The sequence below is a fragment of the Lepeophtheirus salmonis genome, chromosome 1 (genome assembly GCF_016086655.4).
Source record: "Lepeophtheirus salmonis chromosome 1, UVic_Lsal_1.4, whole genome shotgun sequence".
Classification (NCBI taxonomy): domain Eukaryota; kingdom Metazoa; phylum Arthropoda; class Copepoda; order Siphonostomatoida; family Caligidae; genus Lepeophtheirus; species Lepeophtheirus salmonis.
In genome coordinates, this window is record NC_052131.2 from 26,424,149 (window position 1) to 26,446,323 (window position 22,175).

A 22,175-nucleotide genomic window follows, 5' to 3' on the forward strand; every position below is an offset into this window, starting at 1 on the left:
CTGAGGACTCGCTTGAATGTCTGATATTTTTTGAATCCCACTCTCACTACAACGAGAAATCAGATTTTCCATGGTGCTTAAAACAATTTCAAATATTGCCACGCACGTCGCACAGTGCAAAGGGGACTGTTGCAAAAAGGAATTGACTCACCTTTTGGGGAGAGTCAAACTGTGTCGATAAGCGTGCAAGTCAACACAACACTATAAACAAAAATGATATTTAGCTGTTATTTTGTTCTTTTATGATTTCAATGAAATGTTTCCAGTGTTGTTTTAGAACTACATACCCCTTATTACTATCAAGTGATGTGCCGCTTGTTTTGGAGTTTATAAAAAAGACACTTAAAGAACAAGGAGGTATGCTCTCGTTCGCCAGAATACTCGTTACTCGTTTGAATACTTATTACTACCATGGGTATGAAACTTACAATTTTTGCTAAACTGATTATTTTTTGGGTTATAAGGACAAAAATTTATTAATTGAGTGAGGCTACAGTCCCTCTAGTCCAATACCTGCGGACGCAAATTACACAACATAACACTTTTTGAAGTCTAACAAATTTTGTTAGTCGAAAAATCATATTTTATATAGAATTATTGAAAATTTGTCATTTAAACCTTGATTTTACTTTCCCTAATTCGTAATAATAAGATTCACATTCTTAACCAGCTTTTTGAAGCAGCTTTCTTTCTCTTGTGGAGCAAAACTTTTTGTATCCGAAGGAAAAAATACATTGTGTGGATTTTCATTCTTTAACATTCTCAAAAAAGGAAAAAAGGGGAGAAGAATAGTTTTGAGGACCAACGAGTAAATACTCACATTTAAGAGTTTTTTTTGTGTGTGTCTTTTTTCTGTTTACTTCGTAAAACCAGAATACCAATTTAAATGTTTTTCTCGTGACACCACATCACTAGTCATATCATAGATAGAATATGAAACTTACTTGAGACCAAGACGAAAGTTGAGACACCAATCATTGTTACTAAGCTCACAGAGTTCCTCACATCCTCCGTCATCAATATTTGACGCTAATGAAGCTGAAGTATTTGTGTGGGTTGACATTGAAGAAGAAGGGAGAGATGAGAAGGAGGTCAGATGACAATGATGAAGGATAAAGAAAGAAAGTCCAACAAATCCTGAAATAAAAGTAATGCCTGTGTTATAAGTATGTAAAGAACAAAAATAGCAACAGATGAGGATAATATACGTAAAATAAAAAAAACAAGCAACAAACATAAATTTGTAATAATTAATAATTTAAACGTAATTGTAGTTTTTTTTAATTTCTTCATTTTTTGACATTAAAGAATGGGATTTTTATATCTTTTTTTTTAATGAATCTCTTGTAATTTTAAACGTCAATTAAAAAAAATAAAAATAAGTTTTCTTTTTTTCACAGGATAATAGAATGAGAAAGATAAAAAAAGGGATGTAAAGTGCTTTTCCTTTGAAGTATGTTGTATTTTTGCAAAAAAAATAATTAATGTATAATCTCTTTAGTAGTCGCTGTGCATAGTTTTATAAACCTGTATATATATATATGATGTTTGAGCAAAGCAAAAGCTAGGAGATCCATTTTCCCTCTTCGACCTATAAATTAGCGTTGTTGCAGTATGAAAATCTTAGCCTAGTCTAGAACTGTTTTAATTTGTCATTTGGTTTACAGAAATAAATTGTTTTGTATCACCCCCCTAAAAAGGTTTGTTTTCAGAACAAAAAATGTTAACACAGGAGCATAAAAGTCCCGCCAATAGATAGTGCTATTAAAAAAAAAAACAAAAATTCAAATTTGATTTTGAAGTGTAAAAGTAATCATTTTGTTATAACAAAGTCATTGTTTTCCTATAATTCATATGTGTCCAAAACACAAAATTGTATCATTTTTAAATACAGTTAAACAATAGTAGATCTATGTAAAACATGGAATGAAAAGTCCTGCACTTTGCACATGGATGTTGCTATTTTTATAATTCACCTTATTTTCAGATACTACAAGCCTTCAAAAGGCAGCTTTCAAAATTTCAAGAGAATCTATTCTTTAGTTTTTAAATTAATTTGATAAGTGTGACGCTACTTTTGTTGTTTTGAAAACAATGGATAAAAAATAACTTTGTGTTTTAATTTTAAACTGCTTCTTGATAGAAACAAATACAGTTCAGCTAATCAATTGCTTAAAAAAAAATTATGGAGCTATTAAGCGAATATTTTTTTATTTAAAGCTAATTTTGAACGAAAAAAACGTACTTTCATCGTTAAGGGCGGGACTTTTTAACTCGTGTGTTATTTTATGACCTTTTTTTTAGAATAGAAGTGTAATATAATCGGTGTAGTAATGTATATCTCGTGCTGTGTAAATGTTTTTGCGTTTTTAGCTAAATGGTGTTTAATGATAAAGTTTTCTACTAAAAAAAACTTATAAGACAGTTTTGTGATTGTTTAACTTAGTATTGTTTGAGCGTACATCAATGAGTGAGGCCAACTTAAAGAAAATACGTCATAATTTAGAGTTTTTCTATGAATAATGGGGGAACCCTAGCAAGGCGACTGAAAATAAAATTGTGTTTATAGTCATGATACTGTAAAAACTATTCATGTTCAATTTTGATCTTGTCGATTCCGCTTCGATAATTTTTATGTCAAGGATGTACCATGCTTTGGAAAGTCAATTGTCGAAAATGTGATAAATAATGAAAATTGTGGAATCTGACCGTCATGTAAACATTGCTTTTATTGCCCAACAGATAAACATTGATGGATTCTTTAAAATAATGGATTTCTTAAAATAAACCTATTATATTATATTTTGGCTTATAATTTCAATTTTGGTACATGGTTTCAGATGGAGTCTGCACAGTATAATAAACATTTAAAAAAATCAGTTCAGGTAATTTGGATTGCTACTGTTTTTATGGACAAGAAGTTCTCGTTTCCGTAATTTGATATTCTTTCAAATAGTGTTAATTTCCCCACACTTCGTTTAATTAGATTTTATCCATTGTTCTTCAAGGAACATAATATTTTTTTCAGCTTGTCATATGAAACATTAAAAAAAATGTCTAGTCTCATAATTGTCATCGAAAAACAGTGGTCTAGTCATAGCTGAAGAAGTTAACACTGTTTAGACTAAACTAGCTTGTTGATAGAGGGAGAACTATTAAGAGTTTAGTGAATAAATCCCCTATTCCCATAAACCATAAAATCAACAGTTCCCATGTATTTAGTTGTAGCCTCTAGATATTTAAAATCATTCACCAATTTAGTGTTTATCTTCTTTTGGAAGGAGAGTTTCTAGATACAAATAATGTAACGGCCTGAGAGTAGGTTGAGAGGTTCAATTTAAATTTTGATGGGAACCATTGTCAAAATTAAAAATCGGAAATGACACTAGATATTCCCAGACATTTGACTCTCTCAAGCATTCATCTATGATTGAAGACCACAGTCCACTCCAATAAAATTCGATCCAGTCTTATGTCTCTTGTTGCCAGTAAAAAATTTTAAAATCGATCTCTTTTGACATTATTGAAAATGTTTTTCCTTTTTTTTTTATTATTTACCTATATTTAATAATATAGTTAAGTAGCCTTATAACGTATTATTTTACTGAAAACAAGAATATTTTTTTGCAAAATATGTGCAATTTTTAGTTTGAACATTCTGTCAAAAAGTACTGGGAATTGTTAATTTAAGTGGTCCGTACTGAATGGATTTGAAAGCTTTTTTTTCTAGGTAGGCAGCACTGTTTTTCATTATAATACCAAGTCTATAGACTAGTTTGCTTGTTAAACCTGGATAAGTCAGTCTACCTCACTAGTGTTCTACGATGTTTACAATGAACCAAATTATTGAATAAAGAATTTGCTTTAAATTTTGTGTTGCGATCCAAATTTCAAATGCTGACGCGTCAAAAATGTTAAAAAAAGCTTTTGATGAATCAGTTTTCTCAAAAAACCCGTGCATTTTAGTAGTACAAAGCGTTCACGGATGGCCGTGAGATCTACCACTGAGCTGAAAATCTTCAACTTTTGTTGAAAAATTGTTATACCAGATTAAGAGAGTATTATCCGTCAAAAACGGTCAGACATATGGAAGAACAACTTGTGGATTTGACACGACATTAACGCACCATCGAAGAGCCACAATTGTGAGCAAATTCAAAGGCAAGCACGCAAAAAATACAATCAATCAACCACCATATTCACCTGATTTAGCTCTGTGTGACTTTTCGTTGTTCCCCAAACTTAAATTACCGCTCCGTGGAACCTGTTTCCTGTCTATTGATCCATAAAACAAAATTCATGGAAGGACCTAAAGGACATGCCAAAAAGTGCTTTTTAATTTTTTTTTTTCGAGTTCTGGAAACATTTTTGGCATATTTGTATTGCATCCAATGAAAATTACTTTGCAGAGACTAAATAAATTTGAATGATTCAATGTTTTATTTAACAATTCCCGGTACTTTTTTGACATAATGTAGTACAACATCACTTCGTAACATAAAAATATACATTGTATTTTGATGTTAAGTTGTTTTTACTACTTTTCGCTCTATCAGTGTTCTAATTGTGTTAAAATAGCCTTGAACAATCACTAACAAATTGCATAATAATTCCATAGTTTGAATTGATTGCCTATTAATTTTACCAACTGATTTTGGGAATGCTTTTGGAAAATAGGTTGCAAGGCTATTTAAAAGTAATCTCATAATATACATCTTATTAGTTTAATACGATCCATTTATATACATTTTCAGGGACAATTTAAGGATTGACAGTTGGATCTAAGAATGGACATCACTAAAGATATTTGATCAAAGTCAAAGCTATTTATAATTATACACTTTGAAGATACTTAAACTGATCAATTAATTAAACCATTAGCACAGAATACTCAAAATAATAAAAGAACAAATTGAGTAAGTAATTGAATTCCGTTGAATATGTAATTTCACCTACTCCACTTCAAAATCGATTTTCCTGCACCGTATTAACTTAGATAAACGAATAGATAAATAGAACAATGCACTTTCATTATTTGATTGCTATATTTAATGGCATTCAATTATTCATAATGAGAGCCCATCTTTTGATAACCTCTTCCCTACGGCGCCAGAAGATAAGGCAGGCTGGGAAGACTTAGTGCGGATCACGATTAGCATTGTACTGTTTTATTTATATTCCTGGTTGGATAGAGTACCCGAAGAACTTTGCAATAAAACAGTGTACTAGCCAACGTAAGGCCAAAAATGGTGAAAGATGCTTTGACCACAAAATGCAATCACTTTCGGGAGCGCGGACCTGCGGCCTGCAAATACCCAGACCATTTATATCTCTGGAGGAGGTTCGAGTATGAGTAAGAATCATTCTTCGGTGGAGGTCCTGAAGAAGTCTATATCTCGTTCAATGGAAAAACTGAATCTGCACAAGGTCACCCGGGCCTGCCAAAGCCTCCAATGCCGTGTGGCTTAGGTTATCAAGAGAGACAGACTTAATTATAAACAGTTATATTTTATTGAATGTAGCTTTCAAATACTAAAAAAATAAGGTTTTACCCCATCTAGTTCCATCGTTATTAGCCTTTCAAGATTTCCCCAATTTCTTTGAACCACCCTGAACATCCTAACTTGGTTAAATATAATGTTGTGTCAGTCCTTAAGACCGTTTCTTCGTACAGTCAATACTAGCACCGATTAAAAAAAAGAAATAAAATTGATTGGCGTCATCAAGGGCCGAACTTCACGAGCTCTAGGACTGAACTAGATAGAACTACAGCTTTCAGTTCTAAATAAGGACTGATACGACACTAATTTAATAAATTCCTCAAAATCTTTTAGGAAAATATGAATAATAGTGTATAAATATAATAATTTATTATATTTTACAATACTTCTTAGAATAATCTTGTCATGAAGTAGTTATTAGTTATTCAACATTTTAGGAATAGTAATGAAAAATATGAGTGTCCAGAGAGCTATCAAAAAAGGGGGTACAGTCTGGCAAAATTTTTGTTGACATATAGAAAACTAAATGGTGTGGATGGAGATAATTTGAGGTTTCTAAAAGACTATGTTCACTGCCACATATTACAAAAAAAAGTATCAAATGGCTCAAAGACAATTTTGACTATTTCATCTCACCGGATTTTTGGCCTCCAAACTCGCTGGATCCGAAGACAAACCAACCGTTCCCCCTACAACACCAAAGAAGATTTATCAGTCGGATCAAGAATGAATTTCAGGATTTGCCAAGGGTTGACCAATTGTCAAAGGCCTGATCACGTTTCCATCCTCGTATGGAGACTGTAATCGAGGCTGGAGATAATTTTATTAAATAAAATAAATGAAAGTTCATCAATTGTTCAGAACTTGGTTTTATTTTTTAATCTGAGGATTGGTTGGAGATAAAATTGCATTTAAAAAAAATCCTTTCCATGGCGTAGATAGATTGTACAACCTCAATATGCTTTGCAAGTAAAGAGCAGAACTTCTTATAACATGTATATACCCAGTTGTAAATTCTAATCATTTTCGGGCGTGTAAGATTATTTTTAGTTGGTAATCTGGGTAGTAGCTTTTATTTTCCAAAGCTTTTATCACTATCCATTAATTTTGGAATGGGAATATCTAAAAATAAATTGCGTGTACTCATCAAAGAGGGTGAGTAACAGTTATGATTTATTGGAGAATTATAAGAAAGTATGTCCTTGTTTAACTACTCAGAGTAGAATAATTGAGGATCAACATGTACTCTTGCTTGAAGTATTGGGCTTCTTTTCATTTTTTTTTATCATACCGACAGGTCATATATTTTTCAACTATAGCAATAAACGCCTTGTCCTCATTTACTATGAGAATATATGAATATTTAATGAATGAAATGGGCCAATAATAAAAATAATTTCTCTTAACGTCAAAATAAAGTGAAAGCAAGCAACCCTTAGACGTGTGCATGACATTTGCTTTTTTGTCCCTTGCCTAAAGTTACTTTAGTTACACATCAAATATTGACATTCATAAATGGGTTTTATAATGTGTTGTGTATACAAAGCGCTAAATAAACATTGAATCGGTTTCTTCTTCTTTTTGTGTGTGTGTGGGCCAATTTTTTTTTTTTCATTTATTTAATGCATGCATGCTCTTTTAGTATCCTTTATCAGGCTACTCTTATTGTGCCTTGAAAGGGATTCAATAAGTGACTGGAATAAAGAAAATGTCAAAAGCAAAAAAAAATGTAAAAAAGAATTTGCTCCAAATAAATAAAACTGTTGAAAGAAGCTATAAATTAAACTTGTCTTTATTTTTTTATTTTTTTTTACTTGTTACTATCTCTGCAAAAGCAATTTTGCACAATTTTTTATTTTTGCTCCCCCTTCCCTCCATCATCATTTTTAGCAATCTACTCATAGATATATTTATAAAATTATTAGCAATAAAAGGACCCCATATAATCCTAGGAAAGGGATCCTATAATGCAAAGTATCAATATGACGTCACAGTAACTACACTTAATGAACACATACACGAATTCTATCTTTATTTTTGTAGCCTTTTTTGAGGAGCTCTACTGGAGAAAGAGCACAAAATAGTGGTAGAACTCTATCCTTTTTGTGTTGAGTACTTCACACGTTGTTCCTATCATTAAAATTTAAAATTTTCCAAAAAAATAGGAAAAAAATTATCCTACCTGTCTGATGAGAGGGTTGAATCCATCAGTTATGAAGTAATATTTTTCCATTGTATTAATAAAATTTAATTTTAACATTTCGGTTAGCTTGACTTTAAGGCCGTCAATTCATTATTAATGAAACATTGTGGGTAGTTTTAAAAATATTTATTTGTGAAGTATGAAATTATTTCCAACGGATGTATCTACAGGGTTCGACTTTGGATATTGTCGTTACTTTTTCTAATTGAATTAAGATATTGAATATATTTATAAATAGAATGGATGGATTTTTAATGTCTTGGGTAATGATGGATTTTTCGAGTATGTATGTAATATAAATGATAACACATAGGCTGAAAAGTCCAGGGCATAAAAAAGAAAATACGTGATCCATTCTTTTGAAAATAACAAAAGTAACGTCACACTCAGCACAATAACCCACAAACTAAAATACAGTTTGCTATGATATGTTGACAGCTGTCCTTTGAGAGCACTAACAGAAAATTAGGCAAATGAAGAAAAATAATAATATTGCCATGTATGTGAAACGCTTGGGACTTTTTAGCCCAATTGTTACAACTGAAGCAAATGATATTTGAAACTATATTATGTCGAAGACTAGCAAAAATGGATTATTTCATCTTAAAATATAAAAAGAAATATGTACTTCAATGTACTTTTTATTATTACATATATAAACGTAATTTATGTACCTATGTATTTCCCAGGAAATGAGAAAACCTTCTTGATACTCATTCTACTCATTTATTTTAGTCAAGAACATCTTACTTTTCACGTAATATTTTTTGGTATTGCTTTCTTGCTTTTTGAGGACTAATGAGCTAAAATTGTTTAGAAATTTTAGATGGTTCAAAATTTAATATTCTTTTATTCACCTACTATTTAAGATTTTGAATTACTAGATGTCAAATTTAATTGTAGAAAAGTAGTATAAAAAGTGATACTTGTTGATTTCTTTTTAAGGCACATTTGAGCATCTATAAAAGAAATTAAAATGGGTTTAAAATCTTTTAAATATAATATTTATAATCAATTTAATAATTGCTCATTTGAATAAGATGTAAAGTAGTTTGATGATAAAGACTACTATTTATAACGATCATCTTCTTAAATATTTTAAAAAGCACTCCTTTAAATTATATTTTCTACAAAAAATGTTATTTCAAAGAATAACTCTACTCCATAATTCTTTGTAACCGTGAATCACATCGAATATAATTTGTGTCATACAAATATGGTTTTTCTGAGAAACTACATATATACTAAAAAGACCATTATTGAGTATACTATCATGCCCCTTGTCTCGCGTTTAAATTTTCAAATAAGGAAAACTCACAAATAAGAGCACCAATATATTAATGATTATGAAGAAATACTTTTTATAATCCATCTTTTTCCACATCCCTAAGTTCATAGCAAGACTTGTAAATTCTAAGCATAAACAGTAATTTTTTTAAAGTACGGAGTTCAAAAAAGCTGGACCTAACTATTTTTGTTAATATTGATAAAAGTGAAGAGCATGATAATTTAGAATAAGTATGGGTAGAACCAAGGAGTTCTAGAGACCTGCAATAATCAGGGAAAATGAATTTTTCCCCATGAGGGAAATATATAAGAGGTGATTGGTTGAAATTAGGGGGAAATACCTCTTTGCTGCAAGCTTTTTGAAAAAACAAAAAACAGATATCCAAAGTATCTTTCTTTCAGCTGTTTTCATACGATGAAAAATGTATGATTTAAAGTAGCTAACTTTATACGTATTATCCGCCTCTTTTATTTTTTTTAATGGTATCGTTTGTCCTATTAATTATTAATCTTTTTTTTCCCCTTTCTTTTCTTATGTTCAATTATTTTTTATAAAATGGCTAAAATATTCGGATGAATATAAAGAAACAGGAAAAAAAAAAGTATTAACGTGGAACTCTAGACACATACAATTTAGTTTGTTTTTCTTTCTTGTTTTCACATAAAGGAGTAAAAAAGTTTTCTTTCCATTAATTCAACAATAACTCTTTTATATTCTCTTTATGTGAGATTCATGAGTATCAGTGTGTCAGCAGAATTATTTAAATAAAAAATTGAATTTTGTTAACAGAAAAAAAATTCTAAAATCCAAAGCTATTGGCAGAAAATCAAACTATTTGGAAAAAAATTTCAAAAATCCACACCTCTTAAAAAACAGTATTTTTTTGTTAACAAAATTCAAATATTAATTTTTTTGAAAAAGAGTTTAAAAAATTTAGTTTTGTTTAGAAACATTTCAAAAATTCAAGACTTTTCACTGAAAATTACATTTTTCAGAGATAAATTTAAAAAATTGACACAAAAAAAAATGGAAAAATTAAATTAAATAAAAAAATCAAATATTCAATTTTCTAGTAAAATGGAAAAATAAAATAAAATTTAAAAAATTATTTTTTAAATTTTTCATAGTAGAACTAGAAAGACTTATGGGAAATAGTTGATATGCCTGTTGAAATAATAATTAATCAAAAACATGTACTACAAGAATATGTACAGTTCAAGTGTGATAAAACTGTGAAGCTTATCTACAAAAATCCCATCCCCTACAATAACATGAGTCATAAGATGTTAAGTACGCCAGTAGACAATTGTAAAACTCTTGTAATTCAAGGAAATACATTTTATTCCATTAATACGTTTGGAGCATCTGATGATACGACTGTAGAAAAAATGAGTTATCTGGTAACCCACTCAAAGACACATTTTCACGGTAAATAATGAGAAACCCTACTGTATATATTTATATATACAAGAAGTAGTATTTGAATACGAGCTCAAGAAAGTAGGGAGAGGGCAACAGATGTGAGACGGAGGGGGGTTGATGGTGGTTATTTACATAAAATAAAAATACTAAAATGGTTTGCTTTCTATTTATTTAATCTGCTATTCATATGCATTATTAGAATATTTAAAAGAGTAGGTTTTTAGTTTGCTTAGAAAAATAAAATACTCTTCAATAGACGAATAATAATAAAAAATAAATTTACTAAAATTTTTTGCATTCATAACGTTTGAAAATATATATATTCCATAGAGAGAAAAAAGAAGTAGGAGTTACGATAAGAGGTGAAATCACCAGCATGTCCCCTTTTCGAGTAAACATATTTTTTAACACGATCAAAATATTCTGCTTGGGAGATATTTTTTGTCCAAAAACAACACCACAATCATGCCTCAGCCACCATATGCAACGGATTTGGCCTCATGTGACTGTTTTTTCTTCCCAAAACTGAATAGACCTATGAAGGAGTGGAGATATACCCCGATTGAGGAGATAATGACTGCATTACTGTAAAAGATGAAGGCTATAGCAAAAAGTGTTAGTCGCCTTACTTTTTGAAAACACATTGTATTATTGTTGATTAACCAAATACTAAAAATTTAAAAAGACATGCATACAATGTCTCAGTGGTACAATTTGTAATAAAAAAAACACAATTTAGAATTAAAATTGAGCTTGTACCATACCAAAAATGGAGGCTTCAAACATTGACAGACTCTGTTTCTTAATTTTCCAAAGCAGAAAGGATCTTTGTGCAGAGCAAGCAGACCCGGAATATATTTGGAGGGAGAGCAAAATATCTAATTTTGACGACAAAGTAACTCAACCTTCTAATTTAACAATATTACACTCACATTTTGCCTAAAAAAGTAGTGGCTAACGGTTCTGTCACCACTGGTGGAGGCGGAAAATAGTATTCAACCAGAACCAAATAATCTACAGAGCGTCATTACGTGACGTCACAAGTTGGATGTGCTCCATTTTTGGGCCTAAACAACCAAGCTTTTATTCTATAAAATCCTTTACCACATTAATATTAAGGACAATAATGAACTATAGAATGAAATAATCAAGCATAATTTTTATTCCCACATGAGGGTAATATAGTTTTTTTACTCCATTACTCAATTTCTTTAACTATAGAAAAATAGAAAATAGAAAAAACAATCAAAGCTGCATACGTGATTATTTCATGTGTCTTGACTTTATTGGTTCAAACGTTAGGATAACATACAAGTCCACTTAATCTGTTCTTAATTAGTTACGAATGATCATATGCCTTCACAATTGTCGAATTAAAAGAATATCAATATTAATAATGGTTACATATTTTTGTTTTATGGTTATAATTTCATATTGTGCTTCATGGATGGATAGATTCTTAAGTATTCTTGATGTTATATGAATAAAGCATTAGTTCTAGAACATATCTTGATTTTCAAAGATCTTTGTCTAATACAATGGTAAATTATAGGAGTAACTTATTCTAATTGAGGTAATTAATAAATTTTAGGTCTACTTCCTAGTGTCAAATGAAATAAACTGTAGCCCCTCCCCAAAATTTAGAGATTTTTATTTTTTTTGTCGAGATGAAAAATTTTAACGCTAAATTAGGAGCAAAAATTAAATTTTTGTGAATTTAATATATGATATGCAATTATTGATTATTTTTGTACAAATTTGGATTTTATGGAAAATCAGCTGTCTAAATTTATTAACTTTTTTGTGATAGCTATAGATTTTTGAAATTTTTTACCAAAAAAATATATATTTGATTTTTTTTTTTTCAAAAATTACACTTTTTGTAAAAAGCTGTGGTCTTCAAATTTTTTATTTGAATTGCTATGAATTTTTGAATTTTGATTAGAAATTTTTTACTTTTTTCATTCTTTTCTGAAAAAATCCGCCCCCCCCCTCTGAAAATGTAATTCTGCAGACGCTTCTGCACTAGTTCGGGGGGACTTAATTATACAACAAGTTCTGGTGGGGTAACCCTAACAAAGTTAACCGACCTCTGGTTGATTTAGAAAAAATATATATATAAATCGGTCAGTCGAAAAATGTCAGTCCACAAACCTAATAATTGGTTTAATTGCTCTGGAAAAAATATCTTAATTCCAAACCGAAAATAAAATTTATTGCTGAACCGAGCCTCAACTCTAGTGTTAAGTTGTTTTTGTATTCTTAAAGTCATTTATAGGAAATTTGTGGATTTTTTATAGTAAAAATACCAACTAAAAGCCCCCAATTATGATGCAATTTTTGACGTCATTGGATCCAATATATCGTATGTATAATATACACAGTCTATTTTTGAGACTGCATATCCTTGCAAATATTTTTGTATTTGTTTAATTTAACACATTTTCATAAAAATAAACAGTTTTTTTTTGTATGAAATCATCATCATTATTCTATTTTGTTAATATAAACATATGAAGATGTATGTATTTTGGGAGGGGGTGGGCGGCTGGCCCCATTTTATATATAAAACACATCTAACATAATATAAACAATCTACTATATTTTATATTTATAATATAATATAAAAGTTCTGTTTTTACTTACTTACAAAAAAAAGAATTATTATTTTTCTATTTTCTAATTGCCAATGGCTTTTAGATCAAATGAAAAATATAAAAAAGGGGAGAAATAATAAAAGTTACTTGTAAAAGGGAAGATGAAGAATAAAGATATATTGTTCTACAAGTTTCCATGTACAAATATTGTTATTGCTATGTATAATAGTTTTCTGCCAACGAGTTCAATTGAAAAAGCAAGAGAAAATATATAAATTATACATACATATACAATGTATATAATAAAAAGAGTTTCCACAATCCCGATAAGTAAATTTAATTGACGCCTCTTCCTTTTATACAATAAAAAAGTGTCAAAATGTGCTTTTGTTAAATCATCATTTCTTTTGACGATTTTTTTTATTTGAAAATATAATTGATTATGTTCTATGGGCTTCTATGCCTCAAGAAGTATTGTTTGGATTACCGCTGCTGACAGATATAAAGTGGTAGTATATTAAATTGATATTGGAACTTGTACTTAGAGTCTCATTGCCTCATCAAAACATTAAGTCGCTGATAACGTAAACACTCCATTTTCTGTGTCTCTCCATCACTCTAAAGAAAATTGTTCTACAATAACAAGGTTATGATATTTATGAACAATTCCTGCAGACATCCATGTAAATGGATTTGAATTAGTCTTAACAAAACCTTTCTTCAATATGTTGGTATCTTGACAACATTAGATTAAGCTATAAACCAAGGTGGAAAGGCGAAGACAACGTGATCAATATTTGCCAAAGTTTTTGTCCAATAGAGGGCGTCGTATATACTCGAATATGAGTATTGTACATAATTATGCAACCTATTTCGCTATTAGGTTTACAGGTTTGGTCTTAACCAGCTCATTGGCTTAAAAGGGATAAAATGAGTTGTCGGAAAGTTAGCGCACATTATTTTTTTCCATTAGCTCTGCCTTAACTATGGCTCCACATGTACATTCACTCATAAACTTTCATTTTCATAATGTTGATTTCCATAATATTCTTTCTCATTTTCAACGATTTTCTTCGTAAACTCATGTTTTTTTTCAAATTTCTTAAATTGCCCTAAATTCGATTAAAAAATGAGCTAAACGAAGTTAGGCAGTTTTTATGGATTCATTGTAGTACAAAGATGTCTACTTATGCCTATTTAGTGCAACTTCATCCAACCAATAGGAGAATTTAATATATAGTAAATATTAGAGTTTATAACAGCTACTAGGTCAAATATCCTGAAAGATTCTATATTTTGAAGCCAAAGAGTAGTAACCTGAGGGATAGTTGACATCCACTGGTTATCCCAACTTGAGACATACATACGAGGTGTATTAAAAAAAATGTTGTTGTTTTTCAAATTTAGCAGAAAACGTATATTTGGTACGCTAAATGTATTATATTTTTTATCATATTTGAAAAAGAACAATTATTATTTGTTTAAAGCTGTATAATATGCATGGCTTGTTTGTTTGTTAATAGTTTGAAGTATTTTGTGTGTTTTGTTATTTTTTGTTATCCGTTCTGGGCTTTCCCATTTGGACGAATGGGCTTTGATTCTAATGGCATAACCATATACCCATTATTTGTTTTCAGTTATAACCCTTTTGAGCAAATCAGGATCATTATTGACGTCTAACAACAGCTCATAGACAATTATTTTTTATAAAAATTAAGTAGGTTAGATGCAAACTTCTCTGACACTCGTCTCATGCACAAAAAATTTGAAAAATTTCATGGCACGAGCCAACTGATATGTCAATATCCTCAAGAACTTCTTTGATAGTCATTCGACTATTTTTTAAAACAGTTTTCTTCACTCTTTCAACGCGATTGGGCGTCAGAGCTTGGAAGAGTTTGTAGCTCATATAAACATTTTTTTTACTCGGAATAGTTTCACCGTATGCCATTGTCAACATTTCAAGTCTCTTTAAAGCACTTGGTTTCATTTTTTACGCATAAATTAAATGCAAATTCTTTGATCCATGTTTTTTGATAGAAAAACATCACCGAACACACAAATTCCTTCTAACCATTATTTCTCTCACAAACAAACTAAACATATGATATAGCTTTAAACAATAATTTTATGTTCTTTTTCGAATGTCCTAATATCAAAAATAAAAAGTCTAGCATAACAAATATACATTTCCCGCGAAATTTGAAAAGTCTTACTCTTTGAACCCACTTCGTATATGTATACAAATGGAAGGTTCAAATTATTAGAAATTCTAAAAAGATCCCAAATCAAAGAAAATGTTATAATCTTCAAACCTCAACAATTTCCCCTCACAAAATTAAGGGGTATGTTGATATAAAATGTGTTCTCTTCTTAGTTGTGAAAATACAATGATTATATAAATTTTGAAGGCAAAGAAAGGACTAAAGTGGCTATTTCTCTCTACGAAAACAAGACACAGGGCCTCTTTATTTTGAAAAGTAGAATTTTGCTGGTTTGAAGGTATTCATTTGCACAGTTGGTTTAAATAAATTGCAAGCTTGACATACTTGTTTTACATACATATGTGGTAAATAGTGTTGCATTTCGGTCTTAAAATACTAGAACGCTCTGAGATCTGTATGATTATTAGTGGACCGAACTAATACGGTCCTTTAATGAGGTTCAGTCTGGACTGGTCTCAAAGAAAAATTTGGTCTAGATCACGGCGTTACCTTGCTAAAACAAAAGTAAACTGTGTATTTATTCGTCAGCTATACATTTTTCTGTTTCTCTTCTCCGAATCAGTGCTTTGAACAACAACGTTGATTGGTTGAATAAGAATGAACCATTCCTAATAGTTGTGAAGAATTGGCTAACTACCAACTGAATTTGTGTCTTTTTTCGTGTTCCTTTACGGAAGAAAAGCTGTGTGATACAATAAAAGTAACGACATGAGAACAGTCAGGAATCATAATTGGTCTTATCAATAAATCGGTCTTGGACCAAGTTGACACACTAGTAATAACACACCTTAAGAGATGTTATTTTAAGAAAATGGAAGATCCTACTGTTTTTTGTGTCTATTTAACCCACATAATTTCCAATTACATTATATAGTTTATAGATGTTTCTATGGTCATATATTAATTTTAATTGTTCCATTAAATAAATGACTCTTGCATCCTCGCTCTCCCCCCTATTTTTTCGTTTGTTATAAAAAATAATCAAATAAAATCCTTTGCTGTATTATTATTAAAATAATTATTTCCAATGTTTGAGAGTAGTTCCATGAGTAGTGATGAAAATCCTGCGCTCAATGTCCATGTTAAAAACCCTGACAAATTTAAATAATATTTTGGAGGAAACAGCTACAATCAGCTGTGTAGAGGAAGGGGAGGGAGAAGGAAATGAACATGCACAGTCCCAATAATTACGCCAATGTTGATCCTCAATTCTACTCTGAGTCCAACAAGGACTTACAGATTCTATGTACATAATAAATTCTGTAGGTTACTTTCCGTCTTTTATGAGCACATACTAATGTGAAATCAAGTATATAGTTGAAAAGAATGTTCACTCCTCAAGACTTCAATAATAATGACAAGAGCTAAGGAAAAGAAAATTAACAACAAGAAGGGAGAGGTGAAGGAGGAGGGGACACGAACTATACAAGAGCCTTGTTCTTAGACAGATGTACTTTTCATACCTAAAATATGTACTATGAAGCGGCAGCCGGATTTTTCTGGATGAATGTCTAAGCAGGCTTTTTTAATTTTCAAACCTGTTACCATTATTATTTAATTCTTCAAGAGAGAACATCGCAGTATAAAGTATGAAAATACTATTTAGTGCTTGTGCTCATGAAAGATGGGTTAGCTCTGTGGGATTCATAAGTGTATGCCCCTGTTATATTCAAAGTAGAGTTGAGTATCGACGTCAGAGTAACTCCAGGCTTTATCCTTACAAGATACAGAATGGAATTTTGTTTATTTCCTTCTTGGCTGTTTGCATATACTCTAACTAAATGGCATGATAGCTAAACTACTCTCTTCCTAAAAATATTCAAATTGCTAGGACTATCCCCTTCATTTTCGGTTTCTTATATTTTTACATGCCCAAAATCCTTACAATTTACAACTCTAGTTAGAAGTGTAATTCATTGGTGGACTTAGTATTGAGGATCGACCTTGGAGTAATTACACCTATATGACAATGCAAGATACGGAGTGGGATTTGTGGTAATTTCCTTACACTCATGGATACTTGCAGCTGTTATAGTAAAACCTCATGACATATAAGCTGTTTTCCTCCACAATATTTGTTTTTATTTTTACATACCGGGAGATAATACGTTATAAACCACTACTGATGTAGTGATCTACACAAAGCAGTTCTAAAGGTGAGTTCACTGATGCATTAGGGTGTACAAAATATACCCTAAAAAGCGGGGGTGGCTTTTTCTAGTTGGCAATCTCAACAGGCGTTTACATTTTCTAAAGCTTTTTTCATTAGTATGAACTCTTGAAGAAAGAGCCTCTAAGAATCAAGTAACAACCAGTGAGTATGCTCATGAAAGAGAGCGCTAATAATGAGGGCTTGCTTGTGATATAAATTCTTTTCAGAATTTCTAGATGAGTATTCTCTGAAGTTTCAGACCTAAAATAAGTCGTTTTTCAAATTACTTCAGTTTAACCCCGTAACATAGGACTCAACTTAGTCTCAAATGGCGGTACTCAGAATGCTCATCTCGGATCCTGTTCATACCCAAACAATAGAATTGATCATCAACGTTGGAGTAACTACTGCATATATCTCTTAGCTATATCCGGAGTGGAATTGTGCTTATTTTCTTTCTCATGCAGCTGCTTGCAACTTATATAATAAAAGCTGCCAGTACAGTTAACCTGCTCTTCTCCAAAATATTTTTCTAATTGTCAGGACAACCATTTTTATTTTTTATTGTTTTGGTTATACCAGAGGACAAATATTACATGTATCAATCGTCATACTCATTCAATTATAGAAATATAAATTATGGAAGTGTCTAGTATTTTTAAGAGGAGGAATAATAATATACATATTCTATAAATTAATTATAAAGCTGTCATTTACAAAACTAACCAAGACATGAATATATTATTACTAAGGGTTGGAAAGCAAGGTCTTTTAGCAAAAAATGTTGCGAACATGTTTTTAAAATGCAAAAATATGTGATGTAAAGTGCCAACTTTTATTATAGATTTTCTTTTTTGGTATTTCACATATTACATTTTGAATATTTACAACTTTTATTATAAATTAATTTTTCCTTTCCTTGGTAGAGTTCATCTTGCAAATTCAATTAAGAGGGTGAATTCTGGGAGATGTGTGTAGTTATTTATGGAATAAATCATGATACGCTCAACCCTGTAAGTATATATACATGGAAGTTTACGGACGTCATTTTGTTTTTCTCCCCCCGTCACACCTGAGTCATACATCCTTCATCTTATTTTTACTTTCTTCACATGTAACTATAAGTACGTTATTTTTATTTATATAGATTTATCATGGGGGGCAATTCTTTGAAAATAAATGTAGTGTTTTTATTAATAAATTAAAATAAATATTTTTGTAAAAATAATTGTAAAGATTAAAGTTATGATAAAAAATTTATGGAAGACTCTTCTTTGCTAAAATTTGTAGTTTTGTATTTTAAAAATGTAAAAAAATATATTTTGCCCTTATTTTACTCTAATAAATTATTGAATAAGAAAAAATGCCTGATTAGGGAAAAGGAGAAATACCATCTTTATTTCAGACAGTGGCGTTGTTTTACACATTTTGTTGGTTTGAGCCCTCCTAAAAGTATATGAAGCCCCACACACCCATTTTTATTTATATCATATCATATATATATTTATAATTTTTCTTTTGGTATTATCACGTATGGAATCCAAAACGGTTAAACAAATCAGTCTGAAATTTAGTAAGTAGACGTACAAAATAACCAAGGATGTTCTTATGATATTTTGTTGGCCTCCAAGGTCATTAAGAGCCTATTTTGACCAAAGAAACCCCTCTTTTTCTTTATTTCTTCCTACATCCCTCTCTCTGTCTCTTTTTTTTCTACCTTCATTCTGTGTTTCTATTCATCTCTGTAATGCGGGAACCATCTACTAGATTATATATATATATACAAGAAACATTTTTATATAAGTAATTATATAACAGTGTTGATAATTTTTTTGGGGAGAGCCCTCAAATGATCAAAGGTAGCAATGCCCCTGATTCTAGGTATCTAGATTTCCAAGGATCAGCGCTCTTATGTGGATAAAAATTGGATTTGGTTACAAATTATATACATGGTTTAGCTACTTTATAATAAAGTAGGGAGTCAGCAGGATTATGTGTATCATTATTATTATTTTTGTTGGGGGAGAGGGCTGTTTTTTATCCACGAATTCAATCGAACTATATTTTTGATAGAACAAAATCCTTAAAAATACTTTTTTAGAAAATAAATCTTTTAATAGATTAGGGCCCCTATTTTTTTTTAAATTTTATCAATTGGATGGAGAGGGAGCTACACCCCCCCCTTGAGGACGCACTACTGCAACGCATTGGTGAAGAGTGTAGTGAGGAGGGATTGAGTTGATTGGACAAACTAAGCAGAGCTAATACAGTCATAAAACTCCCTAAATATCTTTAGAAAGTTACGATAAAGGGGGTAAAATTCAATAATGTCTCTCGAAAAGTGAGATATTATTTTCCCCCAAATTGAGAAAATATGTTGTTTTTGATGAAAATCCAAAAATAGGATACGTAAATATATATTTTTTCTTCGCTCCGATGATTACATATTTACCTAGCTGCAAAGAAATCAATAATTGTAGCAAAACGTATAATGATTTGTTTTCGTGTTGTTTTTGGATTTTTTTGGAAGGTACACAAATTGGGCAATTTGTGTCCTTGTACTTTTATTTAGAAAGCAGTTGATATACTTAGTCTGCATGTACCTACTTAACATCATCCAAAAGACTGATCAACATAGATAGGCATGACAGAAAATAACATATCAGGGGCGTCTGGAGGATTATCAATATAAATATAAATTTTTTTTTGGATGTGGCTTGGCTTATAGAATTTTATAGAAAAAAATAAATAATATCCTAACCACATTTCTTCATAAAGAAAGTATTTAATCTTCCATAAATGGTCAGAGAGTTGGTTCCAAATACCCTATCCAAACCAACATTTCCAATTTAGAAGTCTTGAATAACTGGGTATCAGATGACACTAATAACACTCCATCATAATAAATTCTTAAGTTACTCGTGTCTAAAGAATTTTGAAAATTTGAATAAGGAACACATTAGTTTATTTAGATGTTTCGTCTCTCAATGCTACAAATATATACTTTTATTTTTGATTTACACTCAACAGGATTTAGACAACGTCTTAACCTCTAAATGAAATGTTTATTTATACCTAATCTGTGGAACTCCATCAATCACATTAAAGGAACATTTAAAATGAAAAATCCCAACAAATGTCTTTTCTCCCTAAAACCGGCTCTGGTCATAACGTTTCATTAGATTATCTGGAACTAGCTAAAAAGGAAATAAACACAAATCCTCCTCTATATCTAGCAATAACATATCATACTTTATACTTATATATGTTCTAAAGCCTATAATTAAAAAACAATGGGACCAGATTTAGAAAATAAAATATACTGCACTGATGACCAACTAGAAATAATCTTGCACGCGATAAAATTATTAAAGTATACAACTCTACATATACCTATTATAATAAGTTATTCTCCCCAGCCCCCTTCAAAATTGAGTGACCTTCTAATAATGTACATTTTTACTTTATCCACATAATTGGTTTTGAGATTGGGAAGAGTAGTAATGGATCTTATTTCTCAAACATCAAAAAAGCTACAGCCCCGAGATTAGAATAGTATAATATATTGTAGAATGGTCCAGGGTTGGAAGGAATCAAATATTTTTGTCATTTTTTCTTCAAATTATTGGATAAAAACAGTTTGTGAAGGGTTCAAGTTGTGTTTTTTTTAGGAACATACTTTTTGTAATATTACAATCATGACTAGTGTAGTAATTTTCCTTATATTAAAATTAATTTTATATGTTAGCCAAAGTAACAAAAAGATGAATTTAAATATTCAACCTAATTTTCTAAATCTCCAACTAACCCTCAATTCTTTTAACTATAACAACCGTTCTTGGTTAGTGTTGACGGACTTGATTTAAATCCCATTTTCAGATAAACATGTCATTTGCATAATTTCTAATATATTATAACAATCTATAAATATATGTTGGTACCCTGGGCTACATTACCACGTGTCTTAGATAACACAAATTTATACAGTTTGGCTAAAGGCAAAGAGTTTTTAAGTGCCCTGGTAAAACTATACAATAACTCTCCACTTTTTTCCGTAGATAAATAGAGGACATATCCGATTGTGAAAGAAAGTGTTAGAAATGAAATACTGTAATGAGTGACTACAAGTATCTTGGTAGAGTTGTTAATCCTAAGCATTATTGAGCGTCCAGATTTTTTCGTTGTTCGCAATCTTCACTCCTAATATTCGAGTATGGGTTGTTTTTTAAATAGATCAAGAATCCAAGCTCACTATGGTCAATTACTTAATAGTAGTGTTAGATTCGAGTAATACTCCAACTCGAAAAGAACTCGACTTAACTAAAGTCCGCAATTTTCAGAAATTTACTTCAACTACCCCGAAATATTTTCAAAAAAACTCGAACACAGATGATCAAAACCCAAAATATTCGCGTATCGATGAAACGATACAAAAAATCAGTGGAATCAATTTATCCAATTTCCCTACATTCAATTATCAAAAGTTCCGTTTATGTATTGAAACGGTGAAGAAAAAACGGCATTTCCAAACTTGTTATAGCAAGCCTATACATTTCAACAACTTCCATGCCAGCGAGAGGGTATTTTCTACCTCTGGGGAAATTATCCAGAAAAGAAGAAATATAACTGATAGTGATGTATATCACTATATATAGGGTACATAATTCGGCCAATGAAATTAATTTAGAATAAGCATTATTGTAGTTATATAACACGCTGTTATTTTAATGTATCACACTACATTTCATTAAAAAAAAAAAGTGGTAAGTGTTATCTAAGCCTTCCCA

The 22,175-nt window shown here is 30.6% G+C and overlaps 1 protein-coding gene across 6 annotated transcripts in view; it reads right to left on the minus strand.

Moving 5' to 3' along the window:
• The window catches only part of LOC121121312 (diuretic hormone receptor), an 86,602-nt gene that overhangs the window by 54,624 nt on the left and 9,803 nt on the right, over nucleotides 1-22,175 (minus strand). For all 6 annotated transcript variants that reach the window (XR_011781249.1, XR_011781246.1, XM_071890158.1 and 3 more), the window contains exon 2: nucleotides 945-1,137. Coding sequence is in view for 4 of the 6 variants with exons in the window: in XM_071890158.1 (XP_071746259.1) it covers nucleotides 945-1,063 (119 nt within the window). In the remaining 2 variants the exon portion in view is untranslated. The remainder of the gene's footprint in view (nucleotides 1-944; nucleotides 1,138-22,175) is intronic.